The 19694-nt window shown below is 33.4% G+C and overlaps 1 protein-coding gene across 1 annotated transcript in view; it reads right to left on the reverse strand.

Moving 5' to 3' along the window:
• The window catches only part of unc80 (unc80, NALCN channel complex subunit), a 31182-nt gene that overhangs the window by 5533 nt on the left and 5955 nt on the right, over window positions 1–19694 (reverse strand). The window contains exons 11-55 of the mRNA XM_090101940.1: window positions 19144–19522; window positions 18931–19070; window positions 17812–17956; window positions 17262–17459; window positions 16932–17120; window positions 16598–16725; window positions 16114–16349; window positions 15729–15916; window positions 15441–15595; window positions 15066–15195; window positions 14611–14803; window positions 14103–14280; window positions 13911–14005; window positions 13353–13543; window positions 12930–13047; window positions 12756–12823; window positions 12542–12677; window positions 12227–12401; window positions 11143–11299; window positions 10705–10864; window positions 10391–10483; window positions 10068–10216; window positions 9510–9629; window positions 9293–9405; window positions 8804–8963; window positions 8084–8313; window positions 7634–7859; window positions 7202–7388; window positions 6796–6965; window positions 6073–6321; window positions 5657–5786; window positions 5431–5571; window positions 4953–5146; window positions 4664–4809; window positions 4271–4465; window positions 4003–4198; window positions 3675–3893; window positions 3444–3589; window positions 2977–3163; window positions 2494–2655; window positions 2080–2283; window positions 1826–1942; window positions 1596–1730; window positions 1171–1294; window positions 721–933 (exon numbers count right to left, since the gene is read on the reverse strand). Of these exons, the coding sequence (XP_089958066.1) occupies window positions 721–933; window positions 1171–1294; window positions 1596–1730; window positions 1826–1942; window positions 2080–2283; window positions 2494–2655; window positions 2977–3163; window positions 3444–3589; window positions 3675–3893; window positions 4003–4198; window positions 4271–4465; window positions 4664–4809; window positions 4953–5146; window positions 5431–5571; window positions 5657–5786; window positions 6073–6321; window positions 6796–6965; window positions 7202–7388; window positions 7634–7859; window positions 8084–8313; window positions 8804–8963; window positions 9293–9405; window positions 9510–9629; window positions 10068–10216; window positions 10391–10483; window positions 10705–10864; window positions 11143–11299; window positions 12227–12401; window positions 12542–12677; window positions 12756–12823; window positions 12930–13047; window positions 13353–13543; window positions 13911–14005; window positions 14103–14280; window positions 14611–14803; window positions 15066–15195; window positions 15441–15595; window positions 15729–15916; window positions 16114–16349; window positions 16598–16725; window positions 16932–17120; window positions 17262–17459; window positions 17812–17956; window positions 18931–19070; window positions 19144–19522 (7565 nt within the window). The remainder of the gene's footprint in view (window positions 1–720; window positions 934–1170; window positions 1295–1595; window positions 1731–1825; window positions 1943–2079; window positions 2284–2493; window positions 2656–2976; window positions 3164–3443; window positions 3590–3674; window positions 3894–4002; window positions 4199–4270; window positions 4466–4663; window positions 4810–4952; window positions 5147–5430; window positions 5572–5656; window positions 5787–6072; window positions 6322–6795; window positions 6966–7201; window positions 7389–7633; window positions 7860–8083; window positions 8314–8803; window positions 8964–9292; window positions 9406–9509; window positions 9630–10067; window positions 10217–10390; window positions 10484–10704; window positions 10865–11142; window positions 11300–12226; window positions 12402–12541; window positions 12678–12755; window positions 12824–12929; window positions 13048–13352; window positions 13544–13910; window positions 14006–14102; window positions 14281–14610; window positions 14804–15065; window positions 15196–15440; window positions 15596–15728; window positions 15917–16113; window positions 16350–16597; window positions 16726–16931; window positions 17121–17261; window positions 17460–17811; window positions 17957–18930; window positions 19071–19143; window positions 19523–19694) is intronic.

Consider the following 19694-nt stretch of genomic DNA (forward strand, 5'->3'; position numbering starts at 1 on the left):
AATTTAGAAGGCATTGTAATGTAATTATACACATTAGTTAATTTAGAAGGCATTGTATTATAAACCATACATTGTGTGTGAAACACGCGCAGAGGGCTTTTAACGCTGGTAATGTACACAAATGAAATGAATTTAGAAGGCATTGTACTGGAATTATACACAAATGATATACAAATGATTGTTACAATAATTAAGAAGGCATTGTATTCTAGACCACGGATTGTTTGTGAAACACGCGCAGAGGACTTTTAGCGCTGGAATTATACACAAATGAATGTTTCAATTAAGAAAAATAATAATTATTATAGACCATAGATCGTTTGTGAAAAACGCGAAGAGGACTTTTAAGGCATTACTTATACACAAATGAAATAAATTAAGAAGGCATTGTATTCTAAACCACACAAATAGCCTGTGAAACACGGATTTTAACGCTGGAATAAGAAAGTATAGAGTTGAGCAGTCTCTGCTTAGACCCTGTACAAGCTAGCTTGATCTTTTTACCGATGTAATTTTTCCTAATCGACATAACTTTGCAATGATAAACATATACATATTATTTACTAGATATTTTCTGTTTCCCATCACTAGCTATCAAACTATCAAAACGATCAAGTTATCTTGTGCAAGGTATACTGAGTGTTTGAATTTAGAAGGCGCTGTGACGTTTGTAAAACTGACAAACAAATCAACACAGTTTCACAACTTGAAATACATTACCTAGAAAAGCGATCCTATACAGCTGATTAGACAGCCTCGTCGTGTTTCTCGTATCCCTACTCCCAGTAAACGTAAGCGAGTTAACTCTTGCATCAGCGGCATTTAACTTCGCGTTAACAGCGGCTAACTGTCCAGCCGGCGCCGGGGGGCAGAGTGCGTTTAGCACTACCGACACTATGTAGCTGACGTCTGATTGGCGGAGAGGGGGTACGTCTGAAAGGTTATAAATACTAATAGGTATAAATAAAGTGATTTTTTATAGTTAAAATCAATTTGTTGTAAGCTAACGTGTAGCTAATGCTTAATCAATATTGATAAATGGATGTATATGATTTTTAAGTATTATCTTTTATCAATCTCTCAAAATATATGTTTATTATCTGACTAACAATATTATTATATTATACGATTCCAAAAAAAATATAAAGGTTTACTAAAAATACCATGTACCTTTTCTACCACTCCCAACACGCAAACACAGAGGCATGAATAAGTTCATCAACATGTTTTCTGTTTTCTCAGCTGACTGGAATATTGCGCTTCCACCACACATTTGCTCTAGTGAATAACTGTCCTGTAATTAAAAATATCAATGCTTATATATGTTTACTCGACCAAGGAAATATTTTGATGATAGCGTATAGCTGTGTAAAAAAAGACGTGTGGCACTCGGGGATTGCTGCGGTAAAGCTATTGCATGCTATGCCTTCAAGCCACACCTCCGAGCCCGTCGGAGTGGGGAGCGTAAGGTTTTTTCGTTTTCGGTTTTTCGTAGTCGGAATTTCTCGATTCGGTCCCCGCGCTCAAGGCCCGCGATAGAAGCTATGCAATAGCTTAAAAATTCACAATTAATATTCAATATTCATCATACTTACTCCGGTATTTATAACTTGCAAAGCAATCAATCTAACAACAGTACTGCAAAAATGTGGAGGTGGGGGTTGCGACATCAAAGCGGCAGTTGCTGACGATAGATTTTCACCACAATTATTTTCGGACACTATTAATGCCTGAAAAAGAAAAAACATTATATTGTTACAAATAGACGAAAAATGTATAGGATTTTTATTTTTATTTACACCAAGTTTTGGAATAGAGGTTGTACCTGGACAGTATTGAGCAAAGTTTTAATTTGTTGCCAGTGCATGATGTAAGGGCATCGAATCATAGTTTCATAAACTCCTTTTAATAAAACCGCCGCAGAATCCCAGTCAGTATTTCTCTGAAAGTTCAAATTGCTGTTACTAAGTCAAGTAATTTCTATAATTGGAGGAAAAAGTCAATAAGTCTCATTCAACTCAATGTTTTTTTTTATTAAAGTATGTTCGAAATACAATTCAATCATCATAGATATCTTACCCGTATACTAGGTTTCTTGGCAATCTTCAGGAAGACCTTGTCGAGTCTCCTTAGTATCATAATAAGGGCTGGTCTAAGTGCATCATCAGCCCAATCGGCAGCTGGCAATACTTGCATCATATACCTTTGGAGACCACGACATCCCATTGATTCCGGATCATAGGGCGACACTTTTAGCAGAGAATGAGCTATTTCTGCTAAGCGCTAGAATTATATATTTGAATCAATCATGTTTAATTAAAAACATTTTTATTTATTATGAACAACTTCAAGCCTAAATATGCAAAGCTTTGTTTTTAGATAGCACAAAATATACAGTTAGAAAAAATATAGTCTAGAAGGTGCCTTTGATAACAATTAATATACGTGGAATGTCATTCTAATAAAAATATAACATCACATTTATAAACTTACAGCATGTGATTTAGAATCTAACAGCTCGACAGGTTTTCCCTCACTACCGCCACTAGCTTTAGATCCATTAATTTCTAACAACCGTGTAGTAGCACGCCCAATGAATTCACCAACAAGTGATAATAACACATCGCGAGGACGACGGTATTCTGCACGGACCAACTGCAATAAAAATATTTTTATACATTTCTGGTGTCGGAGGCCAAGATCCGCTTTGGATCGTTGCGCCGTTGAAGTGTGTGTACACTTTTGATATATGATAACTATATAAAATATAATTATAATAAATGGAGTATTCTTTATCTTAGAAAAAAAAATTAGAATAGTAGAAATTCAACATAAATAGGTAATACAGAATTTAACTCATTACGGAATATTAAGATTCACTTTTGTACAGAAAGGACAATAATGTTTGAAACGCTAATAATATTTATTTGTAAAGGTTAAAATTTTTATCGTAAACTTTAACTTCATATTACTAACTTCGCTATCTTCCGCCCCTGTATAATCAGTGACGGGTGGCAATCTAGAATGATCGCTGACGTATCTAGAATGAGATTCGTCATCTAGTATATCTAGAGTCATGAATGGAGTCGCTGCGCTTCGAGGACAACCGCGTTGGGAAGAGCCTTTATGTTCTGGGGATGTTCTGTATGGACCATTGTATGACCTGAAATATATATTTATTAATATTACTTATCAAGTAGGTGGGTTGGGTTAAGAAAGGAGATTATTTATTATTTATTTAATTTGTCAGCCAACAGTTGTTTACATCAACACAAACATACAGAAACATGAACACAAAATAATTTATATTTAAATGCGACAGCTACTTAAAGGCTAATATCACATGCAGCCATATGCTTCCATATACATTTCTTTCATGAAATTAATCGGAAGCACAAATATTTATCTCTTTACGTAGATCAAGGATAATTTTATTCACTTACTTGGATAAACCTTCACAATTGTTAACAAGCGTTTTAATTGCTATGGCCAACTGTTGAATAATTTCCTTTTCTGTTTTGCCTTCTCTGTTATACGTCGGAAGTTGAATTTGTTTCACGTAACAGGGTAAAATGGCTTCTAATATTATCTGGAAAAGGTACAAATTCCATTATTTATGTCATTATCTATACTTATATCCTTTTTTTGGATTTTATGATTTAGAATATACGTACGAGCATTTGATATCCTCTCATACTTTCAGCAGAGTACGAAACGACCATTACACATAGACTTATGCAATCTAATACGTTGACCATTTCTTCTTCATCTCGATAGCAAAAGTCAATGGGTTTAAGTGGTTTCTCTTCTTTGATAAGTTCTGCTATATGCAAGGGATCGGGAGATGGAGTTTCCAGACTTAGTAACAAGTTAAATAGACAGCTGGATTGTACCTAGAAAAACAAAAAAATAAATTAGGTTTTGAATTAAACTTTATAAAACAGTATTATTACTGCAAAATGTATTAAGAGAAGGAAATATTAATAGGTAATAATTACTTACTTTACTGGCATCACCATAAGCTGCTTCTTCATCAGTATCCAAAATGGCGGACACAGAGCCGAACATTTGTAAAATAAACGGTTTTCTGTTCAATAAATAGAACTGCTTCACAGCATATTCAATAGTGGTTGTTACTAACTTATTGGTTTGGAAGTTTGAATAGATTTGCAGTAAGGTTGGCATTATTAGAAGATATCTATAAAAAAAAACATTTTTTAATGGCGTTAAGGACTGTATTCAAAAACTTTTCAGGGGTAATTATACTCACCCATTAGTTGAGAAAATGTTTTTAAAATTAAAAGCTGCATTAACATACGTAGCTATCACGTATCTCAGAATAAGTGAGTCTTCACTATGAAGCATTAAGGCTCCATTGAGAACGTTAAGAAATAGATGGATATCTCTTGACGACGTGAAATTACCAGCCATTGCTTCAAACATACGAGCTATAAGACGAACCCACCTGTGAATAATAATATAAAACAATTTAATCCATATTTAAACGAAAAAAAAGATAATAATAAACTGTATTACGTCTATACGGAAAACTTAGACACAAGATTCAGGAGAAGGGAATAGGATTTCAGGATCAGGACCATTATTTGAAAAAAAAATATATATCCTATGAATAAGAATACCAGTAAAAAAAATTTTAACTTACATAAATTTATGTAGCACATCTAACCCCAAAAGTGTAGGACCTAAATGCCCTCGACTGTACAAGGCCAGATCAGCTTCTAGAGCCTTCCGCGGAAACGATGGTAACTTCATCAATTCATCGTGTAAGAATACTACTCTTTGGACAACCTATATTTTAAATAATTAAAATTATAATACAGAACAATGCTTGTCCACTAATAAATAATATTATTCAATAGCTAAATAAATAAAGAGGTACCAATATTGACATTAAAAATTTCTCAAAAATAATATATTTCTCTAAAAATTACCATATCTACGTTTTTCAAGATAGCCCATGTAAGCAAAACTTTTCCAATTTCAACGAATTTATGTAATAATTCTTGCTGCTGCAGTTTATTGAATGCTTCTTCAGGTTCCATGTGCACAAGCCCTAATTGCGGGTACTGGGAGCGTTTGAAAAAGTAGTGATCGCGTACGTAGCTCTGCGGATTGTGGATTTGACCTGGGAATTAGTAAGATTTTCTTAGCTTAACGATATGTTTTGTTTTAATTTAAATTTATAAATAAAGAATAGAAAAAATTCGATCACGAAGCGGGACACACCAATACGGGGCGGACGCCTGACCAATTTGGCCACCCGTGATCCGGCCAGAGCAATAGATTTAATTTCAGTTTAAATGTCTAAAAGAAGTAAAAAACCTTTGTCACTACTCACTAGCAATAGGTCACGACACAAAAAAGCTAGTTATTCAGCTTTAGAATGAAAGAAATTAGTTAAGCACTTACGTGTTTTGAAGTCGACCAGGAAGTATTCATCGTGCATTTTTTCCGCAATACCAAAATAGTCCAATGATTCTCTTAATATCTGACAAAACTGAGTATCTTCTTGCACAGGAAATTGGGAAGGAATGCTCCCTTCATTGTCAGCTAGAAGCATAAATAATTATTTTATAATTCTTCTTATAATTCGTTTCATAAATATCATAAAGTTAAATTGTGTTAGGTAACATACAAGGTCCATGAACGATAATTTTCTTTGCCGCTGGAACATTCGCAGTTAGAAGTATAGACGCATCACATTGCTCCTTTCGCAATATTTGCTTTAAATCCTTAAACATGATACCGTGTACGCTGTGAACGACCTGTAAACAAATTGTAATATAATATTTTCTTTAAACATGCTCTAATACTTTTTTCATGAATATTTCTTATCATATATAATAATTAAATCATAATAAGTGTTTTTTGAAGTGAAGCTTAGGCGCGTTGAGAGTAAAATTTCAAGGTCGCGTCATGGAAATACCGTCACGTCATGGATTAAGGCAACGAATTTGGTATCTTTGAATCTTGCCAAAGAAGTTTCACTTCTGACACGTGTGCTCGGTACACGCTCTTTTTTTTAAATAATATTAAGAGTTTATAATTTACCATCCACAATATAGACAGAGCAGCTCCAATCAACCTCTGTCCATCCTCATGAGGTGTTCTCACATAGAACATGACATAACCAATAATATAGTTATACAGTGCGAAAGCTGCTTGTTGCGGCAAACGGGGGATGAATCTTATGAGATGTCGTAGTAGTTTGAACATTTCATCTTGATGGTCGCGGGTTAGTCTCTCTAGTACGTGACGGAGAAAGAGCGCCGAGTCTTCTACTAAACAACCCCATATGACCTGAAATTATTAAGTGATGTTGTAGTATTTGTATATTAAGTATTCGTGAACGATAAATTATATTAGGGTAAATGTGCTTTGGGTGTAGCATTTGGCCGTCTGCATTGTCAGCTCAATTTATAAAGAATTGAAATATTCTGGCGCCATTTTTGACACATATTAATATTAAACAAAATCGAATCACTATAGTAATAAAACAGAATAAGTTAACCTATAATCGATATTGTCCTCATTCGAATAAAATTAAAAAAAAAAAACACCTATTTATTACCGAGGAGCATGTGATCGCTTCGACATGCGAAAGGTAGCGTGCTGCGCCTTTGAATATTATTTTATTGAGGACAATGTCGATAATAGTTTGACAATAAAAATGCTCTGCACTGCGCTTCGTCATATCTAAGAGAGATCTTATTTAGTTTATAAGAAAAAGTATTCATCCATTTATTCAACATAAAATTTATTAAATTTTCTAACCTGATAAGCGACTTCATAAACCGAACAGCCATCTCTAGAAACTGCGGCATCATCCAATAGTGATATTATTTCGGCCACAGCTGAACATAATACTGATGGGAAAAGGGCTGAAGCCACTTGAGTATGATGCGATCCACGAACACCTTCCACTGCTTCTTCATCGGCTGGAGCTAAATAAGACATATTTTCATAATCATCTAGTAATGGAATCGTGAATATTGCAAATATATCAACAATGTTTCCTGTCGCAGGATAAAATATAGTCTAATGCTAAACTTATACTTGTAAATCGATTAAGGTTTCAATAAAAAATCTAATAATACAGAGGGATAAAGTAAATGTGAAACACAGGACAATTTTAAAAATAACTATTAATTAATTAAAATAAGTAGTTCAGAAAACTAACGTTCAACATGGTCATCTGCCACATGGTCCAAAGCGGGTTCTCTTGCGGCTTGTCTTGTTATAGGTATGGTGGTGATAAGAAAGCTCTCTCTTTCCGCTTTCTTCTTGTCATCTCGCTGTTGCAGTGCTTTCTTTATAGCCTCCGTTTGTTGTTTCTTACGTGTCTTTGTTGCTGTTACTAAAGATCGCTAGAATAAATATTTAAAGTTACATACAAAAACTTCTTTGTTTTGTTTTCTTTTTTGTGTTATAGCATTAAAGAAAGGTGTTTTAATTATATGTATGTTAATGTGAATGTGTAAAGAGAGAGACAAAAACTTATATTTAAACATGTACATTTTAATAAATTTAGGTAATTAACGATTTTGTATTTGTACCACCTTTTTAAAATACTAAGAAAGCAAGAAAGTCTCTATATTAACATAATACTTACATGTCTTTCTTGATTTAACGTCATCTCCATATCTTTATCTTTAACTTGCGGACTCCACGGCGGATCGACTACTGCCAATGATTCTATACCTATTTTCGGCGAAGGTAGAGTAAATTCGATACCCGGCGGTGGAACTTTGAACGTCATTGATGCCCCTTCTTCCATTCGAGGCCAGACTTGGTATCTAAGCTTCCACATTACTTGGAATCTCAAGATTGCATTAATTCTAAAACATATTTTACAAATTGTATTAAACTTTTTGGTATCCAGGTAATTTAAATTAAAGGTGATCGCCATAAGTGATTCGCTGATGGTAGAAGATCACCACCACCCAATTTGTTGTATTAATAAACTTATGTTCAAAAGAATCTATTTTTATTATTATTGTAATAAGCTATTTTTATAAATAATCTTTTTATACCAATACTTTTAAAGTACTTAAAAATATACCTCACAGACGGTTCAGGATGTTTCAGATCTTGGTGCATTATCTGTTGCGCAGAATTAGGAGACTTTACAGCTGCCAATATAAACAAAGCAGCTGCACATGAACTCAATTCACGATCAGATTCCAATAAGAGCTGCCATGCGACTGGCGCACTTTCAGCGAAGATGTCTTCACTCATTATTGTCGCTCCTTTTACCAGCATTGCTAATGGTGTGTGGTAGGCGTCACGGACCTTGTAATTGAAGATATCTTTATGTTATGAAGTAATTTTTCAGATATTCTTTTATCTAATTTAAAGAACAATAAGATCGGATCGTATGAGTTCGGAAAAATCTAATAAACACAGTAAAGCATTATACTTTTAAGTCTTTTGATTGTGATATGAAATTATTTAGTAATCGATTTGATACTTTAAGAAGTGCACAATTATAAGTGCATATATATAAGAAACCTTAATGATAGCGTATTAAATGTTGCTATATGAAAAAAAAAATGTTTCGAATTTCGTTTATCACTTCCTTAAGGAGGCATTTGCCAAACTAGGGTAAACAGACCAACCTGTCGATGTCGATTTTTTATATGCACATATTATTTTTTACCATTGTTGTGTCTGATAAGGGTAATAAATAAATAAATATATAAGAAAGACGACACCAAATGACCTTCACGAAAAAAACACTTTTTAAAAGTCTTATTTCGCATTTGAAGCTATGATAACGTACCTGTGTTTTCAAGTACTTCAATAAAGCGGGTGGGTCAGCTGGAGGATAAGAAATGGTGGGTGGTTTGTTTATCGGCGGTGTTTCAGTGTTCGGTACTGTGTGCTCTACTCCCGCCGCTCTGTATGCTATGCCCACACTCTCTAGGACTGAACGGTCGATTCTATAAAAAAAAAAAAACAATTGTATTCTTAATTTGTTGTATCAAATGTTTTAAGATCCTTATAAACTGAAATGTAGCAACAATGTGGAAAAATTTAAGAGTAGGATCATAGAGTGACGTAAACAGCAGACACTATTCTTAATGTAGGATATAACAGATTAAAATGGACAGATTATGATTTTGAGAATTTAACAGAATTTGTTTTGTTTCTCACAGGGTAAAATTCGACAAATTGACACTAAATATAATAGACTTTACTCAAGAAGACACTATTATAGGTTCTAAGTTTTTAAGTAACAAAAAGTCTCAATAATTGTAAGGTGTTTTACCTGTCTGTAGCATGTTCTGATGCTTTTCGTCGAGTTCTGCCCCGTCTGGTTCCACCAGAATCTTCTTCACATGTTGTTGTGTTAATTTCTGGTCCAAACTTTTCTCCATATATCTAAAACATTAGGATTGAAAGTTTTCATTTTAATCAAATAACGGTTATGCTGCATAATATATCATAATCTCACTTAAAACTAGGACTATTCAAATATTACTTACTTTTCGAACAGACTTCACAAGTCGGACGGTTGCCCGCATATTTCGGCGATAACAATACGGATGGCAGAAATTTTGGTGGCAACACACATAGTTGAAGGAGTTTAAGAATTTTACCATTACCTGATAAAGAGAATGGACATATTTACTGAATATAAAGTTTACAGATGGGAATTGAAGCAATGATTGTCTCTCTATTTATATGCAGGCTAAAATAAATAAAATTCAACTCAAATTATACTGTTTACTAGATTTCCGCCCGCGGCTTCGCCCGCGTTTGCAAAGGAAAACCAGCATAGTTCCCGTTCCCGTGGGATTTCCGGGATAAAAACTATCATATGTGTTAATCCAAGTTACCCTCTATATGTGTGCTAAATTTCATTGTAATCGGTTCAGTAGTTTTTACGTGAAAGAGTAACAAACATCCATACATCCATACATCCATACATCCTTACAAACTTTCGCCTTTATAATATATATTAGATTACTACATCATTAAAACTAAATATAAAGCTAAAATTATAATACTTAAATACGAATAGTATTGTTTAATGCACAGACCTTAAGCCATGGATAACCTTTGTTATTATCCGGTAAATCAGTGGAATTGCTATCCGGGCTATCCGGGGGGTGATCGTGATCATCGGATAATACTCCCGGACTTTCCTCCCCACCACTGTCTACTTCATTGGGCATTATTACAGTACCACCTAATATTTACAAAAAAAAAAAACAATAGATTACATATCAAAAGCACTTTAAATAGTAGTCGGACAATTATTTGTAATTATTATGTTATAAATAGTCGGATTAATTATTTGATCCTTTTTGTTACTTAAAATCTTAGATATTTGATGAAGTCTATGATAGTATATTTTACATACCTGTACCGGGATAGACTTCTGAAGTATCGCTTCTGTCAGATAATGATGATACCTTTCTTCGACTCTGTATCGAATCTGATCGTCTATTTATAACTGAAACAATACAAGTATATTTTCAAAGCTTCATTTTAATATACGTTCCGATAATTAATTAATTTAAATAAAAGATTTCCTCACAAGTGATATTAATAGAGATTTTGTTTGTCCTAATTTAGCTTTTTTAACAAGTACGCAGATTTTTGTTATTTTAATTTTTATGAAATTTTCAACCAACATCCTTATTTATTATTAAAATATAGCACATTAAAACGTACATTCATCCGAGTCCTTTTGTTTCAACTTAATAGATCGTCGTTTGAACGATCCGTACGCTGAGTGCGTTTGTTGCGTGTTACGTCGGTGCATGCCCCCCTTGCCTCGAGACGTGAGTCGACCTTTCTTATCTTCTACTGCTCCTGGTATTGCTTCTGCTAACTAGTTATGGTAAAAAATGGTTTTAGAATTAAATGTATCGCTATTATCTATTTAAAGCCAATAACCATATCACATAAGTAATATATTTGATACTTTGCAAATTCTAATTTAGTCAACCGCGGATATGCGGACGAAATAGTATAGTGGCTCCTATAGATCAGTAATAAAACATCATTTAATATTACTTTGGTCTATGGAATTTCATTATCAGTATTCTATAACAAGCCAAATAAATGAAGTAAAGCAATGTAACATATAAGTAAAGCAATGTGACATACGGTAACGTTGCTGCCTCCGGATACATTTTCAGGTTCGTGTAAAACAAAAGATATTTTTCGTTCAGTCTCTACACCCGCAATCGATTGCAAGCTTTGGGCTGATGCTTGTGAATGTCCCATACTTGATAATGCCATACTCCATCGACGATTTGCCTCCCTGTATTATTGAATTATAGATGTTTGAAATATCACCTATTAAACCTAACTACACGTAAGCTTGAAAAAGCTCCTATTTTTTTTTACTATAATAAAGAATTATCAAATTTTGACTTAAAGTATCCATGCCAATGTAGCAAAGCTTTTTCTCTATATTCCACTAAACTATATATTACTCTAGTCAGTTAAGACCGTGTCCTTATATTCGTGGTTTAGTAATAATTACCTAAGATTAGTGTTTAAATGCAGACGTGCAACTTGATCTTGCATTATGCACTTTATATGTTATTTTTACAGAGGTATTTAGATAAATCAGATAAGACAGATTTCTTGGCTAGAAGTTATGAGCTGTTCTTAAAATAAATAGGAGATCCTGACAAAGATTTTACATAGTCAAGATAATCTCAATCCTCTCTAGAGGAGAGAATATATTATATCGATGAGATACTTATTCAATAACAATCATGCGGTTGTCATAGATAATAAATGACGCATACATTTTATAAATGTCAAAAATCTGCCTATATCTGCAAGATTAGACGTGCTTAACTCGAATTTTCTCTACATTCATACATCCCCTATCAAATAAAAGTAATCGTATGTGTCTTTATCTGTACATGTCTATGTGCATGCACGTAAGTGCAATATATGCATGCATTATTCGTTATCACATACTCGACTGGCATTAATGTGTGTTGACTGCTAAGAGCCCTGTTTAAAAGAAAAATCTTATCATAAATTTGCTTTTATACAAAACTAACGAAAGAAAAATAATAAACTCACTTATTATTACACAACAAACGTCTTCCCTTGACCATCCACCTTCGCAAAAGATAATAACAGAAAATAATCATTGACACAACGAACATAATGTATATCGCAACTACTTGGCAACAAATTGGAGTGCACGGTTAAGCAAATATAGTACCTGTATACGCGGTCCCAAGGGCCTCTTTCCTTTAACGAAGATCGACAGGACTTGGGCAAATTTTGATAAGTTTCGCGTAGAAAAGCGGTGATTTCAAAAAGTAAGACGCAAGCGACCATTCTTAAAGCTCTGGGACATTCTGCTCCAATTGTTTTTCCAGGAAGGCGAATGCTCGCTATATAGACGATACACATTATGTTAATCATAAAAAAATTCTCATTTGGTATCAAATATTATGTCCTAATTAGGTATATCAGCTCAGCTAAGGCTAACTAATATTTAATCAATGTTAGAAGTTTTTTTGCCATTTTTTACCTTCATCAAGAAAATCTTCCTCTTCATCCTGCTGCAACAATTCTCTTTGCCCATCAGGATCTGATACTAAGTTTACAACTGTATCTATATGTTTTTTATCTTCTTCCAACATTTCCTCTAACCGATTGCCTATAGCCTAAAAACATTTTACAATATATAGTCAAATCAGTGACTAATAAAATTTTAAGTGTGGTTATTCGAATGCGAAACTTACTTCTGCCCACTGATAAAATAATTTTCCAGCTAAACGTTGACGTTTCAATTGCAAAGGTCCAGAGGGTACTGAAAAACAAATAACGTCATTAAAACCTACTATTTTTTTTTAAATATTCTATCTAATTTATGTTATGTATTTTTTCTAGTCATGAGATTAAGCGCATGCGATTACCTGGATGTTTTCCCAAATTAGATTTAAGCCAGTAAGGCCACTGTCCCTTGTTACAGTTGTGAACCAATTGCGCACACTCTAGAAGAATTGCCGCTCTGCCCACTACTACTGTGTGAGGCTGTGATTGTTTATAAATAATTAAAAAACTCAAAATTAATATTACTTGACTGCATTTTTATGTATGGCAAATGTGAACTTTAAATAATAATCATTTGAAAATGAAATTTATCCTTAAAACACAGATATGTATTAAGAAAGTAGTAATTTGAAATTGAAATGAGAGTATAGTCTTTAATAATTATAAGTAAGTTATAATTTATAAAAGTATAATTTTTTAATGTAACTGAAGCCACCACCCCCTGAAACACGACGAGACCTATCTAGAACTATGGAAATTTCTGGAATTTATTAGATAATACTTACGAGATCCAACAAAGCTCCCATAAACAACGCATCTGGTGTTGCCCCGGGTTGTGTAGCCTCTAACATAAAGCTGAATCTCGCGAGGCCAGCATACAGTGGTGCGGCAGCGACTAAACGGCGCCGTTTCAATACAACCACTTCTGAGTCCCCACCCCCTGAACCACCTTCGGCTGAACCGCGACGAGACATGTCTGGAATGTATTTTTTGTAAGTTTATAAAAAAAATATTTATAATAAAAAAAATATTAATACAAGCATATTTTATTACTTAGTTTATCATAAGATTTAGCATTCAATTATGTTCTGTTAAAGATTGTTATTCAAGAGAAGTTGAAAGTTTATAATAAAAAAATATTTAAACACGCATATTTTATTACTTAATCATAAGATCTTGATTATGTACTGTTAAAGATTGTAATTCAAGATTGTTATTTATGCAAGAAAATATTTACAATACCTGACATAAACATCATCTCAAACAATGTGACCTGAAGCGTTCGAAAGTAACATAAATTATTTCAATGAGATATCAAAATACGATCTATCTTATTTACTTACATCCACCTGGTGTCTCTTCAATACTTCCGTCTCTTTTCTTTCCCATTTTACGTAATCCGAATCTATTTAATCTGTCCTCTACCCTTTTTCTTGCTCTGTAAAATATTGTTAAATTGCTTTTAAATCTCATTGATTATCGTGTTAAGCATAATATATTCGAATACAAGAATATAACATGCTTCATAAAATTACCTATTCAAAGTAAAACCCATCCTTCGTTTCATATGAACGGGTCGTGTGACGTGTATATTAGACGCATATGGTCTGGCCAGAGACGCCATACTACCGGATATAGGTAAAGATTCACCGGAACCGCCGCCATTTCGGCCCAACGGATGGTGAGATGTAGGTTTTTGACGAAACCAATTCACTGTTGAAATTATAGAGATGTAAATTTACAATTCAATTATGTAAAATATCAAATTATTTCATAAATAGTTGAAAATTTAACTAACTTTTTTTTATAGTCCCTGGCAAATTTTCTGACAAAATAAAAATAATTTGGTTAAACACAATATTGAAACAGGAAAATCATATGAAATTATCATTTCTACGCGAAGAGACGAGTAATAAGCATGACTACTAAATGGTGACTATTACGATAAAATGAAACTTTTATATGAGTACCTAATCGTCTACACTACAATCCTAAACTAAGAATAAAGTGTTTCTTCATTTATGGTTTTGTACTAGCACTTACTTATTCCACTAATATGAAATTTAGATTGTATGGACTTGCAATGTGATATCTTATGGTGAGGAGTAATATCCACTGAGGAAATGGAAGGTATGGTTCGTTCAGATTGTCTTGGAGTGAGCTGATATCGTCTCGTTCGAACTGACAATGGAGATTGACTTGCTGAATCGTCTCCGCCTTCTGTTTCGAGGAGACTCTGAAAGGTTGAAGTGATTTTTTATATGAAGAATAGTTAACAAATATGTATAAGAATTATTTTTATAAAGAACAGTTTCTCAGAAGCTTATACATATTGTGGGTTAAATTTCTAAAAATTTTTGGACAACACAGTTTCTTCCTGTGTATTAAGTACCTTTCACTGTAAAACAGACAAAAAAATATCTCAACGAAGTTTTAAAAGTTTATAGGCACTTATCTTTGCAAAAAAGTATATTTATATGAAAGAAAGACAGACTCACATGTGCTCCTGCAGATGACGTGCTACGTTTCTTAAACGTGAACTTCTTATGGGATTTTTCTTCTCCCCCACTAGCTTCCCCTGTAGCTCCCCCCTCCCCTTTATCTTCTTCAGATGCCCTCCAACCGTGCCTATTTATATTTCATTATAAATTGAATAAAGGTAAATGAAAGTGGCTCTATAGAAATGTGTATTGTCAAGACCAATAGAAAAGAAAGATAATCTTTATAGATATTAATACAATTGGCCAAAAAGTATTTATATGAATAAGTCTACTCTAACCGTAAAAAAAACGTAAATTGAGAAAGATCAAAACTTTCGTGCTAACATGACTTAGTTAACAGAATTTAAAAGGAAGTAAAACTAAATTCAATACCTAATAACTCTAGTTGTTTGCATGTTAGTTTCTTTTTGTGGAACTCCCGGTCGCTCAGCAGTATCAAGAAGTCCACTTAAAGCTACAAGCCGAAATTCATGACCGTGCGCTTCTCTCACGTAACTTAATAGTAATCTGACTTCGGAATATAAAGCCTGAAATATTTAAAGAAAAATTACTTTACGATTATTTAAATTATACCAAGAAATTTTACTGATGTATAATTGTCAGAAACTTTAAACATTCTGTAATCTATATGGCCTTCATGTCTAAAATGAAATTACTTACCGAATTATCCAACATTTTAAGCTCCTTATTCATAAGCGCGAATCTGGTCACAAGAACTCTTAATACAGATTCTATCACAAAGGATTCTATAGTTTTGTTGGCGCCCTGTGTGGCTCCGAAATTAGTAGCGTATTGCGCTTGTAAGTGGTTTAGGTCTGGTGATTTGTTGGTATTACGCTTTTGTTGACCTGGAAAGATACGAATCTCTCAATATCTAAGTTCATTTTATAATGTAATACTTGTTTCGTGTGATAAAAAATGAAATTGGAATTAAAATGGGTCCATGAAATTAAAATATGATATAAACTAGCAATAATGGTCATGTAATAGGTACATATACCATTTGAAAAACTTCAAAATATACATTCCTTTGTTCTTAACTTACTTAAGGGCGAGACCATACTTGGTTCAGCACAAAATCCAACAGTAGCATGCAGATTATCCAGCACTTCGCGAATCGGGGAGAACTTTGTCATTTCTTTCAGTCGTTGCGTGAATTTGTTTACTGAAGACGATCTCAAGTGACGTAATGAGTTACGAGCTTGTATACGAAGGGATTCCGCTTGGGGCCCGCGGAGAGATGTTGTACACCCGTGTGAACAACCCAGTTGGCGAAGGAGCCTAAACCCAAGAAAATGGTTAAACTATCATGGAAAAAAAAATATCCTACCGTATGACATCATTTGGCGCTTACGACGTTTTAGAATAAGATGTTTTTAAACCTACTAAGATGAATGAGAAATATTTCCAAGAAGCAAAAAAAACAGGTATTTTTATTTTTGATTTAGTTTTGGTGGCAAAAAAGAGACGATGTTACAAAATATCTGCAATGAATCCTAGATATTTATGGGATAAAGAATAGTGTATACCTCAATATAATATGCATGATCATATAATACGGACAATCATAATTCTCATCGTCTTTTGACTTGTCTTTACTCTCCCCGTCGTTTGTAGATTCCTGACTTTGCGTACAACGTATCTCTGATTCTCTTTCCTGAAACAAATAACTTTAATGTCAAACCATCTAAATGCTTATTAAAAAATTTGAAGTGTTTAGAATATAATATGTGAATTCGTAGCTACGATTTTTCTAACCATTACAATTGAAGATTATTTCATGAAGTTTAAAAAAAGCGAGCTACAGTTGACACAACATAAAACTTCTGTAGTTTAACAATAAAATAATACATTAAGAATTACCTTATTTTCTTTTTCCTTATTGAAATCAGCCACAGGATCAATATTTTCTGGCCGAGAGTCTTGCGTTTTATCCATCTGCCAATTTTTATGCACTCCTATCTCCATGAGAGTGTCTACTAAATTCAGCATTACTTCCATCACCCTTATTGTTATGTAGTAACTATCCATTGTTGATACGGAATAAACTGCCTGTATAAGAAAAAAATTTATGTGTTATAATTATTACTTACTAAGAACTTCAATAAATTTAGCGCCCAAAAGGTGCACGTGCACCAGATAAAGATATGTATATAAACACCAATTTCTTTAATTTTTTTCGTATATTTTTACCTTCAACACAATTTGTAGGTCAATTTCGCCTTCCTTTGTAATATAATTAATTGATCCCGGCGCTTCTTGTATTTCCTCTAATACGTATGTAATGTTGGAATCTGTCTGTGACCTAGTTAAGCTTGGTTTACGTTCCGGAGTCGGTATGTGTTGCGAACCTTGTATGCTTACTGAATCCATTTGGGATTCTATGGAACCCTAAAATTTAATACTATGTCAATATAAATCATCTTTGTACTTCAGCTTGAGCTCGTGAGTATGTTCGTTTAGATACGCAGAATAGTTTTTTAATACCATATAGGTTAAGTGTCTTATAGTTAACTAGCTGTGCCCCACGGTTTTACCCGCATTACTTCGCTCCTGTGGGTCTTAGCGTGATGATATAAAGCCTATCTCGATAAATGAGCTATCTAACACCTAAATAATTTTTCAATTCGGACCAGTAGTTCTTGAGATTAGCGCGTTCAAACAAACAAACTCTTCAGCTTTATAATATTCGTATAGATAACAAAAAATATGAGAAAGAAAGATAGATTCAAGTCATTCTCACTTGTCTTGTTTTGGATAAGTAATCAGGCGATGGTGTAGGAGTATGTTCAGTGACTGTTATAATTGGATTTTTCTTTTTTTGCATATTAGATGTGGTTGCCGTTTGTATTCCCTGAGCCCTTTCAGTTTTTATTTCCCCGATGTATCTGTAAAAAGGCATGTACTGAATCAATAGTGAAAATATAATCATTTGTTTAATCACATTCTAGTGCATTTTATTTGTATTATTATGTACTTTTAATTATTTACTTTATTGATGTCGGAGTGCATGACTGGGATTTAAGGTTATTGCAAACGCGTGAAGTGTGTATGATAGTTTTTTTAAATTAATTATTAATAATTTTGAAGCGTAGATTTGATATGCATGCAGACTGTGTGTAAGATAAAATTGGTTAAATCATGCTATCACTTTGGTAATTAATTTGTCACAACCGCAAAAGTGAGTATAATTTTGAAGCGTTTATGTTATCTAATTTTATATTATTGTTATTTAGTGTATTTAATTTACTTTAGGGCTTTTTTTTATTTATTATAATGTTTTATCTACGAAGTTAGTTAAGCTTAAGTATCGTTTTATTTAACTACAGTTGTTGTCTAATTAGGGATTGTACTTTGTAGACTATGCGCAAATTTTGCTACTTGTTACAATAATTTTCTAATGAAGCGTCTACCATCTGTATCTACCTACAATTATACGCTCTCACTTACCCGTTAGAGGCTAGCTCGTCAATCAGACAGCTAAGTAATCGTTCGTCCACAATATTAGTGTACAGGAATAAGCATCATACAGACAGGAGAAAGAGAAAAATATATATTTTTATACGGAAAAATTATAGAGTTGTGTGTGTAGTAATAAAATCATGCTGTGCTTCGATTAAAATTGATAAAACGATTTGAAAATATGTATAGAAAACGCGGTAAGGAAGAAAAATTAATAATGTATGGCTACGCAAAAAATATGCCTAAAAATTAATATTCACTTAAAAGCTTCCATGAAATTCAATTGAGATTTGTAATAAACCCTATGCTTTAGCTTCGATGTCTAGACCTATTTGCCTATTTTTAGATATTGTTTACTCATACCTAAAGTACTTATAAAATTAACATGAGATTAACTTACCTAAGGCTCGGCATACTTTTCCCTTTTATAAGATTACATTGCAACATGTCTCCAGTCAATCTTGAACCAAGGGGAGGGAAATTGCTAGCCAGAGCGGAATTAGGCCTATCTTCAGTATGGTCTAGAGATCTATGGTACTCCTAAAAAATAAATAGATTAATATCGATCTGCTAGAGTATAAACTTTTCAAAGGCTAACAAAAAAAATATATACAGATATCATTCTTACTGCAGTGTGAAAACTAAATTTATGTTCATCTTGGCCAATTTTTTCCAGAGCTTTTTCAGATTTGGAAAGCAATTTCGTTTCGACGAACGCTTTTAAGTCGGACATTTTCATTTTTCGTTTTATTTTTTCACTCGCTCGTCGTATCATTACATTGTCTTCATCGATTTTGGGGCCATGTACGAATGGTACTTCTGTGACTGGCATTTCCTTTGTTTCTGGGATTTCTATAAAGTTCTTTAACGATTCTCTTTCCTTGAGATCGGAACTCTGGTAGACAGAGACTTCAATTTTGGGGATAGGCAAAGAATTACTGCGTTTTCTGGGTTGTGTTTGTTTGGATACGTCATCGCATATATCTCTTAATCTGTAAGACAAGTTGATGAATTTTATGAGTTATTTCAAAAGTATTTTTACCATTAAGTGCATATCTATTTATTATTCACTATTATATTTTTACAATTAACTACTCAAAAAATATCAGATAACCGATACTTGCGTGTGTGTGTAAAAAGTCTGCAGGTGGCTGCATACATTTA

Source organism: Colias eurytheme, chromosome 5 (assembly GCF_061535395.1).
Source record: "Colias eurytheme isolate Ceu_HAF_F1 chromosome 5, ilColEury1 Martin Lab GWU primary, whole genome shotgun sequence".
NCBI lineage: Eukaryota > Metazoa > Arthropoda > Insecta > Lepidoptera > Pieridae > Colias > Colias eurytheme.